We start from the raw sequence: 24,790 nt of genomic DNA on the forward strand, positions 1-24,790 counted from the left end.
TTATCAATGCACGGCCGTCGAAGGGGACGACTTCAAAAGCCGATCGCAAGGCTCGCCTGATGCGCCGTGCGTCGTCTCCACACCCTCTTCGGTTTATTTCCCCACGGGGCGGCACGCACGAACCCACACACGGACTTCGCCGCCGAACGCATAGGCCAGCCTTACGCACGAGCACACATAAAATACTTTCATCGTTACACCATCCATAACAATTTTTATGAATCCATCATCATCATCGTCATACCATAACAATTGTTCAAGGAAAAACACCCCAGCGCCGCCCCCGTGCTCTAAACATAGGTATGTAGGTAGCCCTCCCTCCCTCGTCTATCTAGTTTCCCCCCAACCACTCACCCGACTATCCCCAGTTCTGCCTTGCGGACTCTTTTGCTCTAGTAGGTAAGTTCTTTTGTTCGGGCGATTTTTTTTTTTCACGAGCGACCAGCCTGGCTATCGCTATCTCTGTCTCTCTCGAGCGCCTCCGTCAAGCTCTCCAACTCCGTCATGTGGAGCGCCTGATCGACGCTGCCGACGAAATGCCTCGTGCCGCCAGCCACCTCGACAAGGCCGCTCTGCTCGAACAGCCTCCACACCTCGCTCCCCTCGCGCGGCACGCGGCAGAAGAAGACGCGCACGCCCCTGTCGACGTAGTTCTGGACAATCTCGAGCAGCACCTGCGCGCCCGCGCCGTCGAGCGACGTGACGCCGTGCACGTCGAAGATGACGTTGCGGTTGTGCTCCTCGCGGCGCACGCGCGGCAGCGCCGGGTGCGCCGCGTTGGTGCCGTGTTCCTCGAGGCGCTTGAGGCGGTTGCGCAGGCTGCCCGTGTTGGCGAACGTCAGCGGCTCCGGGATCTTGACGATCAGGCAGCCCTCGACGAACTCGAGCCGGCCCGGGTCCAGCTCGGCGTTCTCGAACCGGTCCGTCGTGCCCGGCACGCGCCCCAGGATCTGGATGCGTGGCCGCGTCGCGTGCTTGATGACGCGCAGTAGCGAGAGGCCGATGCCCACCGCGATGCCCTTCTTCAGGTCCCAGAAGATGGTCACCAGGAAGATGATGAGCATCAGGCTCAGCTCCGACCAGCCGCGGATCTTGAGGAAGAAATGGATGTCGTGCGGCGCCTCTTCGACCAGGGAATACGCGACCACGCCAACCATTGCGGAGAGAACACCCTTCTGCATGTGCTTGTTAGCCGCGGCATGCGTTGAATCTGCATGGACTGAGGACTTACCGGGAGGTAGTAGAAGTAGGGCAGAAGGAAAAGTAGACACATGAGAGTGATCAAACTCAGGAAAATGTTGCTCATCGGGGTCCTGCCGCCCGTCGACGCGTTCACTTTGCTCCTACCATACCCGCCAAATGCGGGCAAGGCCATAAACAGACCTCCAGTCACATTGGCAACGCCCAACGCGACCAGTTCCCTGTTTGTGCTGGTGTTGACGTTTTGAAGGCCATCCTTGGCGGGAGGCAAACTCTTTGCGGCCACAGAGGACTCGAAAAAGCCAAGCAACGCGATGGTGAAGGCTGTCTCAAAAGCGCTCGAAACATACTTGAGGTGCGAGAAATCAAAGGGGAAGTGTACTTTGAACAAGTGGCCACCCGCTGTGTTGACGTTACCCAGGATAGCCAGACCTTGCTGGTCCCAGCGGTAGTGCGATGTAAGAATAACGGATAGTACGACGACGACAAACCGGTCCGGAATGAATGCAGCGCCGGGATACCGGGGTTGGAGGCGTTTTTTCAATTCCCTGTTCCATATTAGTGTCTGCTATACGGGGTGAGGTGTGAGTGCAACAAACCTGAAGAACATGATGGTGAAAAATGCGCTAAAGGAGACGGCACATGTAAGCTTGTGCACATTTCCAACGTTCTTGATGATGAAAATCAGCTTGTCGACAGCACTACCGTGCTCGACGCCGTTGGGTCCTTCTGCAAGACGGGCAATCCCCATCTGCGGAATAAGCTGGTCGATGAAGATGACGCAACCGATGGCACTGATGAAGCCCCGCAAAAACGGCCTGCTGAGGACATTGTCCAAAAAGCCGAGCCTGAACAGGCCACCCAGAAGGATGACGAACCCAGCGATGAAGGTCGTAATTCCAGCAATCTCGGCGTTGAGTTGTGCTTCGTCATCGCCGCTAGTTCCCTGTCGGATGTTTTCCCTGACCACTTCACCAGTGAGAAGAGAGCCTGGGGCTTCCGGGCCCACAATCATCATCGGCGCGGTTCCGAGTATGGCATAGATGAGGGGGTTGAAGAAGAAGCTGTACAATCCGTTGACCGGGGGGATGTGGCCAAGGTTGGACGCGTAGGACAGGGACATGGGAATGTAGAACGAAGCCATCGTGATAGCCGCCACGAGATCGCCGCGAAGGTAGCGCAACTTGTACTGCCGAATCCAGTTGAAAATTGGCACGTAGTAAGCCAAGTACCTGTCCAGAGAGCGTCAGCAGGGTCAGGACTACGGATGGGGTTCCATCACATACATCATCCTCTTGTTCCTAATACCATGCCTCTCGGCCAGCCATGAAGTTGTGTTGTGCTTGCCTTGGCCGCCCAGCAGGCCATCCGAAACCGAGTCGCCCAGCAACGAGGTCGAGGCATCTGGGGTGTTGGCCGTGTCGTCGCCGGGATAGCGGCCACCAAAACCATCGCGCAGTATTTCCGAGTTGAAGCTGCCATAGCTCCTCGCGGTCTCAGGCCGCGGCGACCTTGCGGGCGACATGTCGTAGGCGAAAGCAGGGCTCCTCTCGCCGTCGCGCAGGCTCAGCAGGTGCGCTCGCGCGGTCGACTCGAGGTGGTCGGCGGGGGCTGCACTAAATGCTGGAGAGCGAGCAGATGCTTGGGAGCCATGGCGAGGAGATGTGGGTGCGTTCGAGCTGTCGCGCGGCGGAGCCCCACTCTTGGCGCTGGAGATGCCAAAGTCGGTGTGTGTCGATTGTTCGGGCGAGGCGGCGGGATAGTGCGATTCGCGCAGATGGCTGGGGTTTGTCGGCGCGTGTTGGTTGACGGAGCGCGCCTCTGAGGCGCTGCGCGAGTGCGAGGGCATTGCGTGGTGGCTTGTGGGGAGCCCTGCAGTAGGCTAGCTGTTGTTCTTTGCAGACGGGTTGCTGCAGACTGGTCGCTATCTAATTTTTCCCCCGGGGTTTTTTTATTCATTTTAGTCTCGAGGCCACCTCACGCGCCAGCCGGGATGCTGCCCGTCACGCTAGGCGTCGCACGTTGGGGCGGCGGAATGCGAGGCGCATCCAGGCGCCTGCATGCGCGTCGTTGCGGGCGAGCGGTTGGTCTTTGTCCTGGTTCGGCGGAGATCTGCCGCTATGGTTACGCTGCGCTGAACAATACCCGGTCGCCGGGTGGTCCATCTGTCATCCAAACTGAAGGAGCCAAGGCCAAGAAGAACGGGAGTACGGCACGCTATTTCCATTACCTCAGACCCCTGCATACCAGAGTTGTCATACGGGACCCAAGCGGTCCAGACCGTATATCAATATGGTCCAACACGCCTTGCATGGCAACACGTTGTAACCCGCCAAAATGCATTATTCACTGCTTGGGAACCCCGCTGCGTGCTGAGCTACAGAAATGCTACCAACCCTAGTTTTGATCTACTTGACGCCCAAACGCCTCGTTTTGCCCTGCTGACCCAGTAGCATCTTACGTAGTAAGAACTATGCTTCGGCTTTAGCTGCCTTCTTCTGCTTCCGCAGCGTCTCTTTGCGCAGAGCAATTTCCTTGCTCAGGTCGGCACCCTGCGCCTTGTCCTTCTTGGACTTCTTGGCTGGCTTGTCGCTGCTTTCCTCCTTCGTGTCCTCAAGTGGCTTCCGCTTCTTGCTCTGCTCCTCCTCCTTGATCTTCAACCTCTCCGACTTGTCAACAGGCTTGTGCTTCTCGTCCAACACGTCCTGCTCGTCCACCCACAGCTCATCGGCCATCCAGATGGGCAGAGCAGTCGTTGCCGGACCCTTGATGTGGAGCGAGCGGATGTTCTTCCAGCCCTTGGGAATCAGCTTCTCCTGCGAGGTAAGTGCCTGGACGACGACCTCCAGGTTCTCCGCAATCTGCTTCGGCTCAAAGCTTGCGTTTGCGACGCGGATGGCAGTACTTGCGGTTGGGCTCAAGTGCACGAGCGCCGAGTCCAGGGCCTTCTGGATATCCTTCGCCACGGCGGCGGCCGAGCCGACGATGGTAGAGCTCTTGTCCTCGCTGGTCTTCTTCGGCTTCTTGCCATTAGCGTCCTTCTGCACCTTTTCGTTGCCCATCAAGTGAACAGGGATAGGACGCTTCGCCGTGTTCTTGTAGAAAACCTTGCCGAGAGCCGTCGGCAGGTAAGTGATGATGCGATCGTCGGCCAGGAAAATGTCATACTCGGCGTAGAGCTGGCGCTTGGTTTCATAAGTCTTGTATTTCGCCTTGAGCTTAGAGTAGCCAATGACGCGGCCAATGCGCTCGCGCAATTCTTGAGGGAAAGCGGATTCTTCAATCAGGTCCTTGTATGAGCGCTGGGGGTCTGCGGTGCTGCATGACGAGTTAATTCGAGCTGCGCACATGTGAAGGCGCGTTCTTACATCAAACATATCCTCTGACCAGGCGCGGGCAGAGGGTGCGGCAGCGGGATCTTGGCCGGCTTCAGGCGCTTCTTGTCAACGATGTGCTTTTTGGTAGTCACAATCAGCCACACGGGAACCTGGCCGTCGGTAGCGGCATCGCTGTCGTCGGAAGCGTCGTCTTCGAGGAGGTTCTTCTTGGTGGATTCGGCAGCCTTGGTGCTCTCGGAGGACTTGATGTGTGCGGTCAGGGCCTTCGCGGCGCGCAAAGTCTGCTTGGAGTCGAGCTGGTAGGGAGAATTCGACCCAGGCTTGGTCGCCACAGCATCCGAGGATTTCGCCATTGTTGCTAGAGGTGTGGGGGCAGAGTGCGGCGAGTTGGTGGCTCGAGACGCTGGGTGAGGGTGTCGCAGAAATTCTGGGCCAAAAATGTCGCGGCTTTCTTTCTGCCGCGCCTCACCGCCCTCGTCACCGCCGAGACCGCGATGTTGGCGCGCCTCACTGCAGCAGTCGAGGGATCTCAACTGAGACTTGATCACGAGCCCCAATGCAATAGAGTCGGTGAGCCGAAATAAGAACAGAAGGAAGAGAACACCGCCACACAGGCTCCAACAGCTGTTTGCACCAGGCGACGCTCATCTCAGACTCAGCGTGTGTTGCGACACTGTGGGATATACGACTCGACAGCGCTCGCGTTCGCGACTTGGGCTACCCCGATGTAGAGCGTTGGCCGTTGGGCGAAGCAGCCGGCTTCTGCGACGTTCATTCGTGCTAGCCTGGGGCCGGGCTGGACGACTGCGACCGGCCGCAAGCGGGAACAAGCGCCGCCGCCATGTGCCGGGCGTTCTGGATTTTGCAGGCGATCTGCAGCGCGCTGCGTGCACTAGACGCGCCGCGATGTCATGGTTGAAGCTCGTGAGCATGCGCGCGTGGCCTGGCCTGGGGCGGAAGCGGGACGAACGCGCGCGGAAGCAGAGCAAGACGCGAGAAGAGCGTGTCGTGCTGGCGTTTGGCGTTGTCTGCTGCGCCATCGGCACACGGGTGATTTCTTGCCTGAAGGCCCGGGGTGGAGCAAGTCTGAGCGTCCGCGTCGAAGCATCCACCACCGAGGCGCGCACCGCGTCAGGCTCGTTCAAATTCGCTGCCGGCCGCCCCCAGCCCTCTCTTCGTCTTCTTCTTCGCGCCGCCCTGACCGTCATGGCCGCTTCTCGCTGAGCCCGCCGCCGGAAGCACACGTTTCCTCTCGCTCAGCTGCCCCTGCCTTCCTCGCAGCTGCGGCCCCGTCCGCCGCCTGCCGTGCTGCCGGCCCTGTCTTCACGTCGTCGACCAGCCACCGTCACCCTCCGCGTCGACCTCCACCATGGACTCGCCCGCGCCCCGGCGGTACATTCCCTTCGCCATTGAAGAGTCGTCGCCATCGCGCCCTGTCCCCTCGAGCCCGCCGAAGCTGCTGCCCGCCTTTGAGCCTCTGTCGTCGTCGCCCCTGCCGCGGCCCCCCAAGCGCAAGTATGACGAGAACAACGCGCTGCCCAAGGCCGAGCTGAAGTACTACCCCACGCCAATGCCCACCTCATCCACCGGCGTGCTGCCCTCGTCGCCGACGCGCCAGGTCCGCCAGCCCCTGCAACGTACGCTGTCTGCTCTCTCCGAACGGAACCCTCTCTGCGCCGTGCCCTCGATCGAGGTCCCCGCGAGTGGAGAGCCGCTGCTCATGGGCCGCTCCAGCAATTCATCTCACCACCAGCTCTCTGCAAATCGCCTAATTTCACGCGTCCATGTCCGTGCCGTCTACCACGCTCCGACCGACGAGCACGCGTCCGGTCGCGTCTTTATCGAATGTCTTGGCTGGAATGGCGTCAAGGTGCACTGCCGCGGACAGATATACGATCTGGCCAAGGGTGATACCTTCTCCTCCGACCAACCCTCCGCCGACATCATGCTCGACGTCCAGGATACGCGTGTCCTGCTCGCCTGGCCTTACGTGTGCGATAGGAAACGGAGTATGTCGGCGGCTTCGGACACGACTTGGGACGAGGCCACCCCCACCAGAAGGAGGGCCGGATCCACCGCTGGCTTCAACTCTAGCCCTCCTCCCTTCGCCCCGCAATCCCCCGAGTCGCCCGTGCCCAAGGCCGCTGATGCCAATGACGAGACGTTCCTAGCTTCTGACCCTGCTGACCTCGAGCCCCCAGCCGTCCAGGTGTATGAAGACGGCGAGTCGGGCGACGACAAGGCGCGTGCTGCTCTTGCCGAGTCTCAATCGTCGCGCACTGCCTCCGGCTCTGCCCCCGAGGGTAAGGGATCTCAGACCAGTGCTTCGTCTTTTGACTCTGACGACTTCTCTGATCGCGACGAAGAAAACGATCCTGTGGTCCACTCGTTTGGTCCCTTTGGTGCAAACATTCTCTCGCGCATGCAGTCCATGTCCAACGTGCACTCGTCCCAGAGCAGGCGCCGTCGTCCTCTTAAGGACCCAAGGTCCCACCCCGAGTCCCCCGACGGCGCACAGAGCAATTCTGATGCCCCGCGCACCAACCTCTCTGAGTCGACCACCAGGATCAATGAGTCGCCGATCAAGAACCACGTCATCAATCAACTTGCCTTTTCCCGCCTACACTCGATGCCCCTGTCGACGATCCTTGGCAACCTGCCAGCGGAGCTGCGTGGCGGATCCACCGATGCTGCACGCTCTCGCCGCGCGAACAAGGGTTCCATGCTGGAAGAGCAGGCTGCCGAGTCAATGGCCAGATTGAGTGGCAGCGATCTTCAGCAGATGCTCGACGCCATCCCCTGCATTGGTGAGATTACTCGTGTCGGCAAGGATGCATCCGGCCATGCCTTGGAGAACGAGTACTACTACGTCCCCGAGATGGACTCGAACCAGATGCGCCGTGATGCCGTCATGGGTGGCATTGGTGGCACCGGCTTGCGCTCGGTAAGGAAGGCCCACAAGGTAAGACTCCGCCTTCACGGCGCTCAAAGGCTAGCATCACTGTCACAATTCTGTCTTGCTGATTCTCTCCCTCCAGCAATACTACTGGAAGCGCCCGCGCTACTGAATTCGAGACGCCTAGTTCAAGGTGGTGTAAGCTTAGCTCGTATGCTCGACACAAGTAGTTTTTGTTATCCTCCCCCAACGCATCGATGATGGTCGATTCGACAAGGCCGCTCCTGCTCCAAGACAGGTCACAATCGCGCTCGGTTCCAGCCATCTATACGGACCGACATTATCTGCGAAGCGTCTTTTCGTTGGGGTTCCCTGTCGTCTGATAGAGAAACAGCCCCAACATCTTCTCGGGGCCATCGATGCGACTGTTCTTCCGCCTTTCCCTAGCGAAAGATCGGTTTTTCCTCAGCTTTTTCAGCTATTCACGAATGTATGCAGTGTATTATCCTCTTTCTCGCTTCCCTACCGCCGAAATCCAAGCCGGTCTTGTTGTGTCCGAACTTTTTGCGCTTCCCACTTCATGTTCATGGATAACCTTTTTCGTGCTTCTTTTTTTTCCTGGCACCCTTCCTCTATCTACAAACGAAAAATCAAAAAACAGGCATGGTTACGTTACGGATCGTAGGAAGTTGGATGGTTTGGTATTTTGGTCTTTATGGATGATGAGAAGTTGGAGAAAGCACCCGGTGGTAGATGCGGTGGTTCCAGCAATGGCGTTTGCTAAGTTCTCGAGGATCATATGATGGTTTATCCTGTGGCCTGAAAGAGCGCACACACATTTTATTCAGATGACGACGGCTCGAGTGTGGGACCAGAAGGCCCCAAGTAATGCCCCTCCCCTTGTTTTTTTTTTTACTATCTGCACTATTCTATAGAAGCGAAAAAAGGGCAGCGGGAGCTTGATGGGTGGTAGCATTCGGTGATGATGATGGTTCTTGAATAGCATAGGCGCAGGCTTTTTTGGCGGTTTGATGATGAGCAAGCAGCAGAGAGAAAAAGGCAGGAATAAAATTTTGGATCATGTTTTCAGATGCCGGTTTTTTTTTCTTCCCTGCAACCCCTGCGTCATGCATGCATGCATGATGCATGTGTTGGATTTTGCCGACGATGGGAATTTGTACATACGAGTGACTAGCCATCATTGTTTCCACATGCTTAGGAGGGAGCGTGAAAACGTCCTCTTTCGAATCAAAGGCCACAATATGCTTCTATCCCCCATTCGTCCAGTTAATATGCGTCCTCGAAGCATATCGCTGCCCATTCCACTAGGCATGACTGACCCCTGCTGACGACTAATTCTCTGCTCGTGCGAGCTGATCTGTTACGTTTAAGCAAGGGGAGAGGGCATAGAAAGAATTTAATGTCGTAAACACAGAGTACATTATCTTTCAGAGGACACGGTAAGCGTCAAGACATTTTTCATCCTTGGCAAGAATTCCTGCCCGAGGAATGACACTTAACCCCTACAAATAGTCGGAAGCTACACCGTCTGGGCGGGTTCATGTATAAGTTCTTAATTTTACATTTACCTCTGGATAATAAGTACTTCGTTTGACTACCTATATCACGAGCTTAGACGCTTGTAGGTAAAATGAGCTAGGATGGCTCAGATCTGCCTGCGCGCAGTGGGAGGGGGAGAACGGCGAGTAGCTCGCGGTGAAAGATTTAAGCTTATCCATCCTGACGGATGCGGAAAGAAGCTAGAGGCTCTTGTTAGTTTACGGCGTAGTCCGCAATCGGCGTGGAGGGCAGCTGGTCAAATAGTGGGGATGGATGACGAAACGTCAGTTTATTTACACGGCGTTCATAGTCTATAGCTTCAATTATTGTACGACTCTGTTAGTCCCTTTATTTGTTTTAGTTCTGCGTGTAAAAATTAAATTTATATATATATCTCCTGTGGCTGTTTCAGGTAGTATAAGTCTAATATTGTTTTTCTTTAGCCTGTTTTTGTAGAACTCATTATCTGCAGTCATGTCAATTATTATAAACGCTTGGCTTCTAAGTAAAGAGGTACTCAACGTCATCTTTGTAAAAGAAGTCATTCGAGGCAGCACAACAAGCGCGAATAAATCCGAAGGACAAAATGTCTTGCTCAGAACGATCAATTCCATTTCTTAACATTTCTATCATCTTACCTCCCGCCGCCACGCTTTCTAAGGCCCCGCAGAAAACCATATCAGGCTCACAGCGCAGCAATCACCCCCTTCAACGCCTTCTCCAACGCAACCTGCATATCACAAAACGTATTGATAGCATACACCAACTTCCCCTCCTCCCTCCCCTTCCCCGCCCTCGTCAGCGCCATCCTCCACCCCGCCTCATCACCCGCATAACTCAGCTTCGGCGGCACAGGCGCGTGCGCGGCCGACGCGTCGTCGAACAGCGAATGCGCCTTCGCGGCGGGCGTGTCATCTCCCGTCTTCGTGGCGGCCAGCTCGCGCAGCAGGGCGGGGGCGACGGTGATGTGGTGCACGCCGGCCAGCTGCATGCACTCGGCGGCGCTGGTGAGGCTGGCGGGGAGGACTTGCGTGGGGAGGGAGTGGGCGGTGTAGTAGCGTTGGATGGTGGCGCAGAGGGGGAGGTTGGGGGAGGGGTCGGTGTAGCTGGTGACTTGTTAGTTGACGGGTCGTGCCTGGTGTTGGGGGCAGGACGAGGATAGGACAGGGCAGGGCAGGGCGATAGCAAGGGCAGGAGCAGGAGCGGGACAGGGCTTACGACTTGTCAAAGTGCACGCGCAGCTCGTTGACGTAGGGCGCGATGTAGCGGCAGCCGACCTCTGCGGCGAGGGCGGCCTGCTCGAGGGTGAAGAGGGTGGTGGCGAGGGTGCGGATGTTGTGTTCGGCTTCGAGCTGGCGGCAGGCCTGGAGGCCCTCCCAGGTGCTGGCGATCTTGATGCAGATGCGGGTGGTGTCGAAAGCAGAGTCGACGTCTTTGAAGAGCGAGACGATGCGGCGGGCGCCGGCGACGGTTGCCGCCGTGTTGTAGGCGTCGAAGGGGTTGGCTTGGATGTGCACGAAGCCGGTGAGGTGCGGGTAGACTTGGAGGGCGAGCAGGATCATCTGAGGAGAGACGGTGTCAGTCCGGGCGCCGTGTATGTGTTTTGAGGTGCTGTTGTTGTCCCAGCTTCTCCTTCGTGGTGGTAGGACTCACGGCAATCTCGACTGCCAGCGTCTCAAGCTTCACACCGGGGTATTTGGGGCTCGCATCTTTGGCGAGAGTGGCAGCCTTCTTCAGGAGGTCTTTATGCCGGTCTTCCTGGAGCTCAGAGCACGCAATTGCCTGGTTGGAGGTGCAGTCGACGAAGGGCCCCAGCTCTGCGGCGACGGAGGCGTCGAGGGTATCGCAGTCAACCGCGGTGCGCGAGCGCAGGACGTCGAGGAGAGTTTGAGATGCCATGGGTCTGCCTGGTGTGTCGTTGCAAGCTCGAGGAAGGTCACGGAACGGAATGGGAGTATAGGGAGGGTTGTCGGGCTGTCAGACAGTACGGTTTGGGTTGTGGCACGATGTTTGCTCTGGAGTGGCGGCACGACGGGGGGCTGACTGAGAATTGTGCATGCTCGGGGCCCCGCTGGCCGTGCATACACGGGCGTCTGTGACCCCAGAGCCGCGGGCGAAGGGGCGACAGTTGTGACGACGCCGGCAACCGGAGGAAGGTTGAGTCGTGGAAAAGTCGTGGAGCGGCGCCAGGAATTGCCGTCTTGGGGAGGAGGGGTAGGAGTGTGGGGAAAGTCAGCCGAGTCGAGTCCAGACCCTGGCCCACGTCAGTATGCAAGCAAGCGAAAAGCATCTGCTGTACTGCACTTCCACCACTTTGATATATTGGGGGGCGGAAGCTGTGATCAGTCCAAATTTTTTTTTGTAGCGACGTTCCACTGCCACCACATCTGCTGCCGTGCAAAATGAGTTTCCGACTACTACCCCACAGGCGAGCCCTTTGCGCTGCACTCCGCTCTGCCAATTCCTCCATTCGTCCCTCATCCCATCGTCACCTCTCCACCACCCCCGTGTACTTCCAGGCCGGCCGTAGCTTCCCCGAGCAAAGCACCAGCACCAGGGACGACGCATCACTCCCGCCATCCGCCGCACCCCCATTCCCCGAGACGATCTCCAATGGCCACCAGCCTCGCCTCCAGGGCAAAGTTGCCGTGATCACCGGCTCGTCGTCGGGCCTGGGCCGCGCCATTGCCCTGGCCTACGCCTCGCACGGCGCCAAGCTCGTCGTCTGCGCAGACCTGCGGCCCGCGCCCGCGCTGGGCGTGGAAGAAGGCGAGGATGCGGTGGTGCCGACGCACGAGCTGATCGAGAAGAAGTTCGGCGCCGGCAGGGCCGTATTTTCAGAGTGCGATGTCGGGACGCCGGCCGACGTCAAGCGAGCGGTTGAGATGGCTGTTAGTAAGGGCGACGGACGTATGGACATGTGAGTGCAATATTCCAGAAAGAAACTAAAAGGAGAAGCAGAAGAAGAGCGATGAAGAGAGAGAGAGAGCGTCGAGTAGTGAGCGTGTGCACGGGACTAACCAACACTTCGATGGCGTCAACTCTAGCATTGTGAATAACGCAGGTCTTGGAACTAAGAATAGATTCATCCGTGTGCACGAGGAGGAAGACGACGAGTTTGACAGAGTGATGTGAGTGAATCTGCACACGCCCGTCGTATGGCATGCTGAGATCTGTCTGCATCAGGAAAGTGAACGTTCGCGGAGTCTATCTCGGCTGCAAGTACGCCTGCGCCCAATTTCTCAAGCAGGGCCCGGATGCCACTGGCAGACGGGGTTGGATCGTAAATGTCGCCAGCATGCTAGGCTACGTAGGAATCACAGGCGGCGCTGGTGCGTCAAGTCCCAGGCCCTTACTTTCTACTCGAGAAACCAGCTGACTCTGGCAGCCGCTTATTGTGCGAGCAAAGGCGCCGTCCTTAACATGACCAAACAGATTGCCGTTGACTATGCAGCTGACAGAATCCACTGCAATGCTTTGTGCCCTGGTTGTAAGTCACCCATCCCATCGTTGCCCGGCTTCTCTCACATGCTCAAGTCACAAAAACGTCAATGACGCGTGGAAACTTCACCAATGCCGAGGTCAACGCATCCATGATCAGCACCACACCTTGGGGCGAATGGGGAAATGTGACGGATGTGGCTAAAGGTGCTGTTTTCCTGGCCTCGGATGACGCCGCGTGGGTGACTGGAATCGGACTGCCCGTCGACGGCGGCTATTTGGCGCAGTAGACTATACGGTGGAAGCAAAAGGTCTTCGATCCTAGACGTTAGAATTTGAGAAATCGGGGCGCCGTTTTGGTAGTCTTTAGCGGTCAAGGCTCAATTGTCTTCCCCAGAATCGATACCGCCTGCTAGCGAAGCTATTCACCATAGTAGTAATTTTCTCCTTCGCCACGACGCTCACGGTGCCTTCATTCCGAGTCTTGGGTGGATTGTCGTTGGGTATGCTTTTTTGCTTCGTTAAGAAAGTTCCGGAGTGTATGTAACAGCTCTCCTAAAGTAGCCCCACACCCAGACCCATTGAGCGCCGTAAAAACCCACTCCACAACCTTGCCATCGCCGCAACGAGACGAGTCGCTTATTTGAGCTTCTTCTTGGGGCGGAGCTGGTTGGTGTGACCGCACTTCTTCTTGCGGCAGTTGGTGGCACGCGGGGGCAGACGGGCCTGCGGTACTTGTCAGCTGATTTGGTCCCGGGAGTTGCGGCGTATGCACTGAGCGCTCGCAGCGCAAACTCGATCCGTGGGTTGAACGTACGTAGCACTTGCGGCAGATCATCTTGTCGCAGTTGTACTTGGAGGCAAGAGCCTTGAGCGAGGGCTCAATGATACCACCACGGAGACGGAGGACCAGGTGCAGGGTGGACTCCTATAGGGCGATGCGCGTTAGCATTCGATCGGCACAACAAATTTGCGGCTCGGTGTCGCGCGTGCGGCCTTTGGACTCTCCAGCGACCGGGACACCGTACCTTCTGGATGTTGTAGTCGGACAGGGTGCGGCCATCCTCGAGCTGCTTGCCGGCGAAGATCAGGCGCTGCTGGTCCGGGGGAATGCCCTCCTTGTCCTGGATCTTGCTCTTGACATTGTCGATGGTGTCCGAGGACTCGACCTCAAGGGTGATGGTCTTGCCCGTGAGGGTCTTGACGAAGCTGCGCGACAGATGCGTTAGTTCTCGTTCGGTGCGGCAAAAGCTGCGTGGTCGGTCGCGGGCATGGTGGAGGCTCACATCTGCACTGGATCGCGAAACAGAGTCAGCAAAACGCTCAGCGGCTCGGGATAGACGCGGTTAGGGCAACTCACTCTTTGCTGTTTCGTTAGTGACCTGGTGATGCGGACAAAGTGTCGTCGGGCAAGAGGTCAAAACCTGCGTGGGGGAGTTTCGGCTGCCCAGGCTTAGTGCGCGTTAAGCGAGCCGACCTGCGGCTCCACCCAGCGCCGATGCCTCACCAACGCTGCAAGTCACCTCGTACAGAACATTTGAGTTTTCATGTCTTTTGATGAATTTAATATCGCTACAATTATTGCATGCAGCAGCTTTCTTGTTGAGCTAACGTTTTTCCCGGGACAGGGTGCGCTATCAGAGAGCAAATTGTCCTTCTGATAGCACCTGTTCCTGGCTCACGTGCTCTTTGGTTCACCTTATCGTCCCGTCTCAATCGTACGAATGATGTTCCTCGTCGCTCTGAATCTCCGACCTGTGCAACGATCTAATGCTATAAAGTAGCTGTGTTAGGAAACTGTCGCCAGAGCTTTAAATGTGGGTGCAAGCAAATCTTCGAAGCGTCCTAATCTGCTTGATACGGTTCCTGAATTTCATTTGTGCTCACTGCTGTCGCTGTTACTTTGTCATTCCACACCGAACGCTTGCCGTTGTCGGCAATCGCATCCTAGAAGCGTCATCGTACATAAGCTTGGCGATTCATGTGCCAGATACTTGCCGCCGCTATCCGAGTTCCATTCACTCATTAAGGTATTGCAGCATAGTTAGGTAGTAAGCTCTTGTCCAGGTGGGTTTGTTCGACGTCATGCATACATCTTCGGATGGACGATTCAAATGCCCATGCTCTGTTGCAATAATAGGGACCGATCTCGTAGCACTTGACAGCCACAACCGAGACATGTAGCCCTGTCTGAGCTGACTCCGTGTGACTGGATTGATACTTTCTCCGGGAATGATGGGCTTTATGGTCTTGGGTGTAGATTCTGAGATCACAACAAAACCATGAAGACGTAGACTTCAACAGCTAATGTCAAGTAGCTTTAGGACGGATGTTGTAACTCGCGGTGGAGCAAGAAATCATTCCACTTTCCTGATCAGATCGGTAATATGTCGTCACTCTGTTCCAAAGGTCAATTGCGGGGATTGTTTCCTCCACATTCCGGAGATCAAATCGAAAGATAGTGCACACATCACTCGAGCGAAGAACGAAGACGTCTATTTTCCGTGACATCGTTATGATTTTTGGAGCCGGTATGTTTTCATATCGCAGCGCTGCCCCAGCTAATGTAATTCGCGCAAAAAGACCAAATCCACTCCTACCGGCCTCAAGCGACCGTTCAAGGATCAAAATTGAAACTGCCGCTGCTTCGATGCTACGACACAACACGCACATGCTCCGCTTTCAAAGAGCATGAGCTGTCGTGCAAAGCGCTCGAGTAGGGGGGCGTGCTCCAATTCTGGCCCCTTCTGCTTAACTTTCCAAGGAGAAAAATGTTTAAGCGCCCTTGGGAGCCTCCTTGGCGTCAATGCAGGCCTCCTCACCCATGGCGGTCAGAACAATGACGTCTGAGAGAAAGCGTTAGCTATCATGTTGCCTGGTCGGTGCAATTTCAGAGCAACTTACTGGTGTCCTTGCCCTCCTCAGAGAACAGCTTGTTGATCTTCTCACCAACCTCGCCGTCGGGAAGCTTGACATCGTCCTTGGTGGAGCCGTCGTCGGACATGAGGGAAAGGAAACCATCGTCGGTGACATCAAGCTGCAGATTATGTCAGAGTGGGGCACAAGCGAATCTTGGCTGGCGGCAACTTACGAGCTGGTACTCAGTGCGCCTGACGTTGGGGACCTCCATGTTGTGGGTGGACGGGGAAAGATCCTCAAGCTTCTTGCCGGTGAAGATGTCGATGGCGACAAGGTGGACCTTGGCGTGACCGTGCTTGCCGGTCTTGGAGGTGGACATTTCGACGATCTTGCAGGGACGCTGCTTGATGACGACGTGGCCGTTCTTCCTCAGGGCAGAGCACTGCATGGGGAAGGTGAGAGAGGCACCGGCATCGGCGCTCTCGAAGGTGTGCTCATGCTGCAGGCGCGAGTTAGCAGGCGTTGTCGTGGCGAGTCGAATGTCGAGTGCGCAGCGTCGGGCGCAACAATAATCGATAAAAGGTGGGGCAGGCGAGGAAAAAAATCCTGGGTGATGGCACGTACCTGGGCGTCGTCGGCCATTGTGTAGGTGGGAAAGCTGGTGGTGCGACGAGGCTTGCGGGAGAGGAAGAAACGGGCGGAGAGGAGTGGCAGGTGATGAGGGGTCGAGTAGAAGGATGGAGAGTTGTTGTGCGATTTCTGTTTGGACAGAGGAGGGGAAAAGACTGCCGGGCGCTAGCCTGCCGGAACAACCAAATCGCCGTCGACCCATTGGGCCAGCGGCCGCGCCCGTGCCAGGTTGCCCCAAGCCGCAGCCGTGTGCAGGCACGCTCCAGCCCCAGCTCCCCCGGCCACCAACGCGACGCCCTCTCCCGCGGCCCGCGAACACCATGCCCCACGCCCGAACGCTGCCGTGATGTGGTTCGCCTCGCACTCGGCGCAGCCTTCGCCCGCGCCCTCGCCCTCGCCCGCCCGCTCCTACTCGCCTGCCCCTAATCGCCGCCCGTACCTGACCCCGCTGCCCCAGCGCTCCGGAGTCAACCCGCGCTCCTCGTCGCTGTCGCTGCTGTCGCCCACCTCGTCCACCTCGAGCCTCCCTAACCAGGGCCGCCTCCCCAATGGCTCTGGCCTGCGCGTGCAGATCAACAGCTCGCCGCCCGCCGACGTTCCCGATCCGCAAAAGGTGCTCGAGGACATCCTAGGAGGGCCGCCGAAACGCCAGCTCCCCGAGCAGAATGACGAGTCGGCTGGAGCTGCGGTGGAACGTCCATCGGAAATCGCAGAGAACATTGATTTTGGTGGTTTGAGCCTAGCTGCGTTTGCAAATGCAGAATGCGAACCGCCACGGCAACCCACTGGTGTGCAAGCCCGCAGCGCCGAATCCGTCGAGGAATGTACGTTTGCCCTAGCTCGCCCCTGCCGGATTATGCTCATGCGAACATGTGATCAGACACGCAGGCCAGTGACAAGTTTGAGGACCTGCATCGCTCTGTGACGGTATGTCTACCACGAGAAAATATTATTCTGTGTAGCCGCAATGTGCTCGCTGTGCCGTCAAGCTGATTGCGTCCAGGCCTGTGATGAAGTGCTCAAGTCGGTCGAAACTTACCTCACAGGGTTCCAGGCTGACCTGGGTGCCGTGTCCGCGGAAATCGAAACGTTGCAAAACCGCTCGCTCAGCCTCACCACGAAACTAGAAAACCGGAAAGTGGTGGAGAAGCTATTGGGCCCCGCAGTTGAGGAGAACAGCATATCCCCCGCCGTTGTCCGACGCATAGCGGAAGGGCCGGTGGATGAAAGCTTCTCAAAGGCCCTGCAGGAGCTCGAGAAGCGATCAAAGGTTGTCAATGCTAAGTCGAATGACGATAGTAAGATCAAGGCACTCAATGATCTAAAACCACTTCTTGTAGACTTGACGAACAAGGTAATTTGCTTCCAATTATTCTTCCCCACACAAGCTGATTTAGCTTTCTATAAATAAAGGCTGTCGAGCGCGTCCGTGACTATATAGTTGCGCAGATCAAAGCGCTCAGATCGCCGAGCATCAACGCGCAGATCATTCAGCAGCAAGGCTTCCTGAAATACAAGGACCTCTATGCCTTTCTGGCTCGCCATCAGAAGAAGCTTGCCGACGAGCTCTGCCAGGCGTATGTCAATACGATGCGTTGGTATTATCTCAACCACTTTACGCGCTACCACGAAGCTCTTCAGAAAGTCAAGCTACATGTAATTGATCAGCACGATGCCATGGGCTCAGAGAACCAAAGGCGTGGTGCCATGTTGAGCAGCGCGAAAGTTCCCACAACCCCACACGACGCCTTTTCCATTGGCAGGCGGCTCGATCTGCTCAGAGGGTCACACCACAACGCTCTGACGTTACACGTTCTCGAAGAAGACAAAGCAACGCATTATCTGGAACTACCATTCCATACCTTCAACATCGCACTTATTGACAATGCAGCGTTTGAGTACACTTTCCTAACATCCTACTTCTCTCCGTCCCAATCCTATCATGAAATTGGTCGTACGTTTGCTCAAATATTTGAGCCGACCTTCGCTCTTGGCCGGCAACTCACAAAGTCACTGATCGACACGTCGATGGATGCCCTGGGCATTCTGCTGAGCGTGCGTCTGAACCAACACTTTGCTTTTGAGATGCAACGCCGCAAGGTGCCTGCCGCTGAAGGCTACATCAACGGCACCAACATGCTACTCTGGCCACGCTTCCAGCAAGTCATGGATACTCATTGCAAGTCCATACAGGCACTGACAGCATCATTGCCTGGTCGCCCGGCAGCGTCCACTAGCATACTGGCGTCTTCATCTACATCCGCCTCTGACGCTCAAAGCACGGCGCCGGTCGCCTTGACACAACGCTTCGCCAACTTCCTTCATGGCGTTTTGGCACTGAGTTCTGAGGCGGCAGATGACGAGCCTGTTTCGAACAGTTTGTGGCGCCTGCGTATTGAGTATGAGGCGTACCTGCAGAAGCGGAGCAAGGGAATTGCAGAACAGCGAAAGAAAGAGCGCTTCCTGTTCAACAATTACAGTCTGGTCGGCACGATTTTGGAGGGTACGGGTGGAAGATTAGCAGAGGAGATGCGGACGTATTTTGTCGAGCTTCGGGATCAGCATAAAGAAGGCGCCTGAGAGAGCGCTTCGAATCATTTATTGAAACCTTTAATCAAGAGATGCATTTTTGCTTCTTAGGTGCTTCCAGCATTTTGCAGAAGTCAGTATCCGGCTGTTGGTCTGTGCTCCTGTGCTACTACTCTGGAGGTGGGGGAAGCTGGTAGCGTGCCAGTCTATCCAGCGTTAGAAAGGCGGGAGCGACGCCAACTAAATGCGGGGCCGAGAGTTTATTCAGTAGTCTTGAACTCTATAACTGTTGAGCTAACGTGAACACCTCATCCAGTACATCGATAGCATTGACTTGACTCCAAGGCTGGGTTTCCCTGTAGTGGAGAAAGATCGGGGAGGTGGTTGAAGAATGTACAGATTAGTATCAGAGCCGGAGGCCAACGGGAAGCAGAGCAGGGTCTTAGGACAAGGGTGACTATGCATGGCTCCCCAGAAGAGGTAACCTTTCGCAATCTTTGAGAAGCAACACTCGACTGACCTATATAGGCAGTTGAAGCTATCGAAAGCATAATTGTTAATTCCACATCCAAGTTAGAATGATTGCTTCGATCACCCACAACGAGCTTGGGCAGCCGTCTGATAGGAAATAAATTCACGCTGGCCTTCGGTTGCAATGGCCCTTTGTAAAATCGCGATCGAGATTGAGAGCTTGTTGGGACAGCAGCTTCTCGGGGTAATGTGCAAGCATGCTTCGCCCGTTCCAATGCTCAAGAAGCTATGCAGATGTAGTGTCGGCATCATCGGCATGTCGAAAGTTGACCCCGTCTGCCTAGGATTGTGATGTCTGCCTTCAGTGAGCAACGCATGCGCACTCTACCCCTGGCAAATTCTACAACATGATTTGCTGTGCAACTGCCTGCGGATGGGAGGATTCTTCGAAGGATCATCACAAGCCACAACGCAGGCGTCGCGCTAACCTTCGAACGGCTAAAAGCTGCTGCGTCATCATCAGCTAGCCCATTTCGGGAACCCAGACGGAGCAATAATCATGCCGACCGACCGCATCGTTCCCCCGATTTAACCGTCACGACGCCCCGTCTCCTGCGAGGCTCAACTCGCCGTCCAGGTTATGGAGCAATTACAGAGGAGGATGGAGCAACTTCACAGCAACATGGCTTACCAGCCCGTGCGAGGCGCAGCATGGACAATCATGCCCACCATGATTATAAAAGAGCTGGGATGAGACGGAGAAGTGAAAGGCCACCACCACAATCAACACCACAGTCTCCAACACCACCGAGCAAACAGCAATTTCTCGATTCCCGGCAACAACAGCCTTTTTCAGCCATCAATCTCAACAACAACAACAGCAACACCACAACAATGTCCACCACCACCACCCAAACCATCGCCTTCCTCGGCGCCACCGGCGGCTGCACGCTCCCCGTCCTCGCCCGCGCCCTGACGGCAGGCCACCACTGCACCGCGCTGGCCCGCACCCCGGCCAAGCTGCGCACGGCGCTGATCTCGACCGCCGGCGTCGCCGCCGACGTCGTCGACCGCAACCTGACCATCGTCGCCGGCAGCGCGTCCGACGCCGGTGCCATGCGGTCCCTCCTCACCAGCGTCCCCGGTCGCGGCGCCGAGGAAAAGACGCTGGTCGATTTCATTATTAGCGGCATCGGCGGCGCGCCGAAGCTGCAGTGGAGCCTGCGCACGCCGGCGACGATCGACAACCCGCACATCTGCGAGAGCGCGGCGCAGGGCGTCGAGGAGGCGCTGCGGGGGCTGCTGGCGGAGGGGTATAGGGTGCGTTCTTCTGGAGCGGCGGAGCAGGAGAAGAAGCCCGTCATGATTACGATTAGCACGACGGGCATCAGCCGGCTGCAGCGCGACGTGCCGCTGCTGTTCCTGCCGCTGTACCACTGGCTCGGCAAGATCCCGCACGACGACAAGCGCGCCATGGAGGACCGCGTCGTCGCGGCCACGCGGGAGGGGACCCTGCGCGATTTTGTTATCGTGCGGCCGTCGCTGCTGGTTGATGGCGAGGCCAAGGGCCGGCAGGCGCTGCGGGTTGGGTGGGAGCCTGCGACGGAGAAGTCGGAGCGTGCGCCTGGCCCGGCGGTGGGGTATACGACGACTAGGGACGATGTTGCGGCTTGGATTTGGGAGGAGGCCGTTTTGAACACGGAGAAGTGGAGGGGCAAGTGTGTCTCTTTGACGTATTAGGCGAGATGCGGAGGCGGGCTGTGAGTAGGAAGATGGGGCTTGTACAGGCTTGGGATCTCCTAAGTTTTCGTTTTCTTGTTTGCTTAGATCGTTAGCATGATTTCCGCATGTCAAGATTGGTTTTGGATGGCTCTTATATCAGTTTGCTAGACTTTGTCCTTGCTCTTTGGCGCGTTAGTAATCGATACCAGTCAATCTAGAACTTCGCATATCATTTGATCTTCATGCTTGTAGATGATTACCAGGAGAACTCAATTCCAGCCACTTCTCTTGTGGTCTCTTCGCTGTGGAAAGCAACTATACTTTATGTGGAGCATTTGGCCAATGCCCTGCTAGAATTTGACTATCAGCAAGGCTAAGTGCCCACAATGCTACTAGCGCGAGTGCCCCGACAGCGCGAATCTGAGACATTTACCATGGACAACGTCTCATGACACGCGGATCTTCATCGTTGACTCAACAGGGCTAAACCATGGCACCATTTCAGCCCATGGCGCTTCGCCCCGCGTCAAGTGAGAGCCAAGCGTTTCCCATGCGCCTGGGACGAGCGTGTCGATCTCCCGTCAGACATTTCCGTTATACGTAGCAAAAGAAAATAACGCATGAGTTGTGCCCAACCTTGCAGATCCTCGGAGGAGTTCATGAGCGATTTGGGACAGGCTCCTTGCGAGCCCGACGTGATTGCCATATTTAGCCGCTTCCGGCGAGTCAGCACGCATGGCGTGACTTTCCCATCGTCTACGAGATAGGCTTGAGGAAAATGGTTACCGAAAAAATGTCGGCATCAGCAATCAATGACGATGTTGCGAAAATCTGCCGTTGGACGCGGGAAGAAGCGGGGCGCCACTTCGGGGGAACTTTCCTCAGCCCTGCATGGGTGCTCGAGCTTGAGCAGAGCTCTGTCCCTCACACAACCACCGCCATCATTCAATCCTCACCTCGCGCCCCCGCCATCACGGTTCTCCCAATCCCATCGAAACCCCCCAGGTAGACGACGCCTTGCTACTTCCAATTGACCCACCGCTCCAAACGCCCAACCCTCCTACAACACACCACCCACCATGCCGCCGAAGAAACGCGCCAAACAGACCGCCGCGACGCCGCACGCGTCGACGCCCAGCAAGACGCCGACCAAAGACCTGCCACCTGCTGGCGGAGCCACGAGCGCCAACGCGGCGGCCATCTCCGCCGAGACGATCCTCAACGACCCATGGACGGACGACCAGGAGACGTCGCTGTTCAAGAACCTGATCCGGTGGAAGCCGACGGGGCTGCACAAGCACATGCACATGATCCAGATCGCGTCGTCGATGACGCGCGAAGGTTTCAGCTACCAGATGCTGCCGCAGGGAGGAGGAGGAGGAGGTGGTGGTACAAGTGGTGGTGGAGGTTATCACCATTCGACGCACAACTACAACAACAACGCCCACCACACGCGCATCCCCGGCATCTGGAAGAAGCTGGCCGAGCTCTACGACCTCGAGGCCCTGGACGAGCGCGAGAACGCGCACGCCCTCGCTGGGTGGCCCGACGTCGCGGACCGCGGGTATGCCGTTGCTGTTGCCGTGCCTAGCAGGAAAAGCCGGAAGAGGAGGAGGGGAGGGGACGCCGACGTCGAGATGCGAGACGCTGCTACGGCGTCCGCGGACGAGGAGGGGGAAGAGGAGGCCGACAAAGAAGAGGAGGAGGACAGCTCTGAGGAGGAGGAGGACGACGACGACGATGTCGAGGTCGACGAGGGCCCGTGGTTCCAGCTGCCGGACGACGACTACGCGCAGCTGATGTGGGATCGCCGGGTCGCTACCAATCACCCAGGCTCTTCTTCTTCTACTTCTTCTACCGCCGCTCCCCCCGCAGCAGCCAGCGGCGGCAGCGGCGTTACCAGCGCGCCAGACGCCACCACCGATCCAACAGAGAGCAGCGGTGATAGCAGGCGCGGCAGACGCAAACCATCCCCACGCGTCATCGTCGTCAACAACGCCAGCAAACAGCGCAGCGAGAGCCCGCCCGCCTGCCCGGAACTCCTCCCCAAAGTCGGCGACCCGGCACCCACGCTAACAACAGCCAGCGCCATCGAACAGCCGCAAGATGCCACGGCAGAAGCCGTCGACACGGACGACGGCGGCACCGGCGGCGGTCGCTCGCACGCCGGCTCGCCCGCGGCAGCCGGAGGCAGAGGCGCGAAGGGAGGAGCGGGTGGTGCAAAAGGCGGCATGAGGGCCGCGGCAGCGGCGCGTAGCAGGAGCGGCAGGGCGGCGACGACGACGACGGGGCGCGGAAGTAGTAACGCTAACAAGGCGCAGTCGGCCGAGGCGGAAGAAGAGGACGAGGACGACGACGAGGAAGAGGAGAGTAGTAGCGAGGAGGACGAAGATGAGACGCCGCCGGCTAAGGACAGCGGCAGCAGAGCGGCACGTGGCAGGAAGACTGCGGCGAAAGGTGGCGGCGGAGGGAATAAGAGGACTAGTGGTCGGAAGAAGTAAAAAAGACAGGGTCCTAGTTTGCTGCTGATGTAGTACCATTGCCCTGCCCTGCCCCCCTCTTAATGTTTCTTCTAACTTACTGCCATAGCCGTTGCTTTTTTAAATTTTCTTGAAAAGATACCCACTGCTTCTTCAATCATCCAAGGCAGCATATGAATCAATCACCACCACTACTACTACCACACATGCTGAGCTAGCTCTCGGATCTTTGAGCTATGTCCACTCTGGTGAATTGCTGATCGACACCCAGAAATATGGGGTTCAGCTCGATCTCGATGCTCTACGCTCGGACGATGGGGGCTGCTGGCGTATGTCTGCCTGCGCCCCCCACTGCACACGACATCTCATCAGCGCAAAAGAGAGAGAGAGAGCGCCACCGTCTCTGGCAATAATGTCGTGTATTCTCTCGATGCCAGCCGTGGAGCTCTCTCTCTCTATCCACTACGTAGCACTAACGCAGCAATGTGCTTCCAGTTATCATCATGATATAATTGTGGTCACACTGATTCGATATTCTTGATACAACATATAACGATCATGTCGGTGCCAAACACTACTCTCTCTCACACAACCGAGAGAAAAGAAAAAAGAACATTTGCGCTTTCTTTATCATTTCGCTTTCGCTTTCCACATTCCGATTTCGCTGTTTACCACTTCGCCTCCTTCTTCTCCTGGAAGGCCTTGATGATGGCGACGATGCGCTCGAGGGCGGCGAGCCACTGCTCGAGCTGCTGCTGGACCTTTGCCTCGTCGTCGCCCAGCTTGGCGTAAAAGTCCTTGCGGTAAGGGGTGGCGCTCATGGCGGCGCTGAAGATGGGCTTGATGACGAACGAGTGGTGCGGCTTGAGCGTGTTGCCGTAGGCCGCGCGGAACGAGTCCGACAGCTCCTGGCTCGGGTTCTTGATGTTCTCGCGCAGCGCCTGCGCGGTGAAGTCGAGGCCGCTGGAGAGGGAGGTTAGCGTGGGGGGTTTGTTGTTGTTGTTGTGTGGTGGGTGGTCGGTGGCGTGAAGGGGGGGAGGGGTGGTGGGGGGCTCGAGAAAGGGCGAGGGGAGAAGGACGAAGCAATGAAGCTTGGAATGTTGCTTTGCAAGGACTTACCGGGTCAGCCACAGGAGACCCTCGGCGGCAGTGTGCTTCTTCTCCTTGATCTCGTTGACGACGAGCTCCTGCAGCGTCTGGCTCTCGCCGGGCTTCTCGACCTGGCGGTTGCGGAGTTTCTGTCCACACTCAGTTATGGGATGTTCGGGAGGGGGAGGAGGTGGTGGTGCGGGGTGGGCGTACGGTGATGTTGCCGGTCATGTCCGACTTGACGGGCTTGAAGGCGGCAGAGCCCAGGACATCTGTTTGGCGGGGTAAGTTGGGTTAGCCCGGTGCATTGGAAGACGATTTGGGAGCGGGAGGCCGGGTTACCGAAGAGGGTGGTGAGCGACTCGGAGGCATCGAGGAACTCGCTGGTGTGGATGGCGTTCTCGTTGGCGGCGTCGACAGGGACGTCGACGAAGGACTTCTGGATGGTGTCGAAGAAGGTCATGGTGGCGGTGTGGTTGGTTGGATTTGCAATTGGAGCTGGTGTGAATGGAGTCGAGGACGGGAAGCGGCAGGAGAGAAGTAGTAGTAGTTAGGGCAGTCAGGGAGGGGCGATG

General features: G+C 57.1%; 11 protein-coding genes across 11 annotated transcripts; 5 read left to right on the forward strand and 6 right to left on the reverse strand.

Annotated features, from left to right (window-relative positions):
* Positions 1 to 431: 431 nt before the first annotated feature.
* LTHEOB_3407 (Sulfate transporter/antisigma-factor antagonist STAS) lies at positions 432 to 3,049 on the reverse strand (the record flags this gene model as incomplete). Its single annotated transcript, XM_035512327.1, has 4 exons — positions 432 to 1,175; positions 1,232 to 1,748; positions 1,800 to 2,432; positions 2,487 to 3,049. 4 exons carry the CDS (start codon positions 3,047 to 3,049, stop codon positions 432 to 434), a joined length of 2,457 nt encoding a protein of 818 aa, XP_035362495.1.
* A 622-nt stretch (positions 3,050 to 3,671) lies between these two features.
* On the reverse strand, positions 3,672 to 4,891 carry LTHEOB_3408 (Ribosomal protein l1; the record flags this gene model as incomplete). The annotated part of the gene is made up of 2 exons (XM_035512328.1): positions 3,672 to 4,518; positions 4,569 to 4,891. 2 exons carry the CDS (start codon positions 4,889 to 4,891, stop codon positions 3,672 to 3,674), a joined length of 1,170 nt encoding a protein of 389 aa, XP_035362496.1.
* A 1,016-nt stretch (positions 4,892 to 5,907) lies between these two features.
* Positions 5,908 to 7,606, forward strand: LTHEOB_3409 (Transcription factor tos4; the record flags this gene model as incomplete). Its single annotated transcript, XM_035512329.1, has 2 exons — positions 5,908 to 7,500; positions 7,577 to 7,606. The coding sequence occupies 2 exons, from the start codon at positions 5,908 to 5,910 to the stop codon at positions 7,604 to 7,606; spliced, it is 1,623 nt and encodes a 540-aa protein (XP_035362497.1).
* A 2,073-nt stretch (positions 7,607 to 9,679) lies between these two features.
* On the reverse strand, positions 9,680 to 10,893 carry LTHEOB_3410 (Transaldolase protein; the record flags this gene model as incomplete). The annotated part of the gene is made up of 3 exons (XM_035512331.1): positions 9,680 to 10,100; positions 10,213 to 10,556; positions 10,648 to 10,893. 3 exons carry the CDS (start codon positions 10,891 to 10,893, stop codon positions 9,680 to 9,682), a joined length of 1,011 nt encoding a protein of 336 aa, XP_035362498.1.
* Positions 10,894 to 11,396: 503 nt separating this feature from the next.
* On the forward strand, positions 11,397 to 12,725 carry LTHEOB_3411 (Short-chain dehydrogenase; the record flags this gene model as incomplete). Its single annotated transcript, XM_035512332.1, has 5 exons — positions 11,397 to 11,914; positions 12,042 to 12,125; positions 12,181 to 12,326; positions 12,383 to 12,484; positions 12,532 to 12,725. 5 exons carry the CDS (start codon positions 11,397 to 11,399, stop codon positions 12,723 to 12,725), a joined length of 1,044 nt encoding a protein of 347 aa, XP_035362499.1.
* A 349-nt stretch (positions 12,726 to 13,074) lies between these two features.
* On the reverse strand, positions 13,075 to 13,972 carry LTHEOB_3412 (Ubiquitin; the record flags this gene model as incomplete). Its single annotated transcript, XM_035512333.1, has 5 exons — positions 13,075 to 13,161; positions 13,253 to 13,363; positions 13,464 to 13,644; positions 13,722 to 13,728; positions 13,966 to 13,972. 5 exons carry the CDS (start codon positions 13,970 to 13,972, stop codon positions 13,075 to 13,077), a joined length of 393 nt encoding a protein of 130 aa, XP_035362500.1.
* Positions 13,973 to 15,210: 1,238 nt separating this feature from the next.
* Positions 15,211 to 15,936, reverse strand: LTHEOB_3413 (Eukaryotic translation initiation factor 5; the record flags this gene model as incomplete). Its single annotated transcript, XM_035512334.1, has 4 exons — positions 15,211 to 15,281; positions 15,340 to 15,472; positions 15,527 to 15,793; positions 15,919 to 15,936. The coding sequence occupies 4 exons, from the start codon at positions 15,934 to 15,936 to the stop codon at positions 15,211 to 15,213; spliced, it is 489 nt and encodes a 162-aa protein (XP_035362501.1).
* Positions 15,937 to 16,270: 334 nt separating this feature from the next.
* On the forward strand, positions 16,271 to 18,504 carry LTHEOB_3414 (Vps52/Sac2 domain protein; the record flags this gene model as incomplete). The annotated part of the gene is made up of 4 exons (XM_035512335.1): positions 16,271 to 16,748; positions 16,805 to 16,851; positions 16,928 to 17,278; positions 17,338 to 18,504. 4 exons carry the CDS (start codon positions 16,271 to 16,273, stop codon positions 18,502 to 18,504), a joined length of 2,043 nt encoding a protein of 680 aa, XP_035362502.1.
* A 1,314-nt stretch (positions 18,505 to 19,818) lies between these two features.
* LTHEOB_3415 (Fungal specific transcription factor domain-containing protein) lies at positions 19,819 to 20,664 on the forward strand (the record flags this gene model as incomplete). The annotated part of the gene is made up of 1 exon (XM_035512336.1): positions 19,819 to 20,664. One exon carries the CDS (start codon positions 19,819 to 19,821, stop codon positions 20,662 to 20,664), a length of 846 nt encoding a protein of 281 aa, XP_035362503.1.
* A 1,061-nt stretch (positions 20,665 to 21,725) lies between these two features.
* Positions 21,726 to 23,147, forward strand: LTHEOB_3416 (CT20 family protein; the record flags this gene model as incomplete). Its single annotated transcript, XM_035512337.1, has 1 exon — positions 21,726 to 23,147. The coding sequence occupies one exon, from the start codon at positions 21,726 to 21,728 to the stop codon at positions 23,145 to 23,147; it is 1,422 nt and encodes a 473-aa protein (XP_035362504.1).
* Positions 23,148 to 23,794: 647 nt separating this feature from the next.
* Positions 23,795 to 24,678, reverse strand: LTHEOB_3417 (Glycolipid transfer protein het-c2; the record flags this gene model as incomplete). Its single annotated transcript, XM_035512338.1, has 4 exons — positions 23,795 to 24,089; positions 24,246 to 24,364; positions 24,429 to 24,487; positions 24,558 to 24,678. The coding sequence occupies 4 exons, from the start codon at positions 24,676 to 24,678 to the stop codon at positions 23,795 to 23,797; spliced, it is 594 nt and encodes a 197-aa protein (XP_035362505.1).
* Between the last annotated feature and the right edge of the window lie 112 nt (positions 24,679 to 24,790).

The sequence above is a fragment of the Lasiodiplodia theobromae genome (assembly GCF_012971845.1).
Source record: "Lasiodiplodia theobromae strain AM2As chromosome Unknown scaffold_9, whole genome shotgun sequence".
Classification (NCBI taxonomy): domain Eukaryota; kingdom Fungi; phylum Ascomycota; class Dothideomycetes; order Botryosphaeriales; family Botryosphaeriaceae; genus Lasiodiplodia; species Lasiodiplodia theobromae.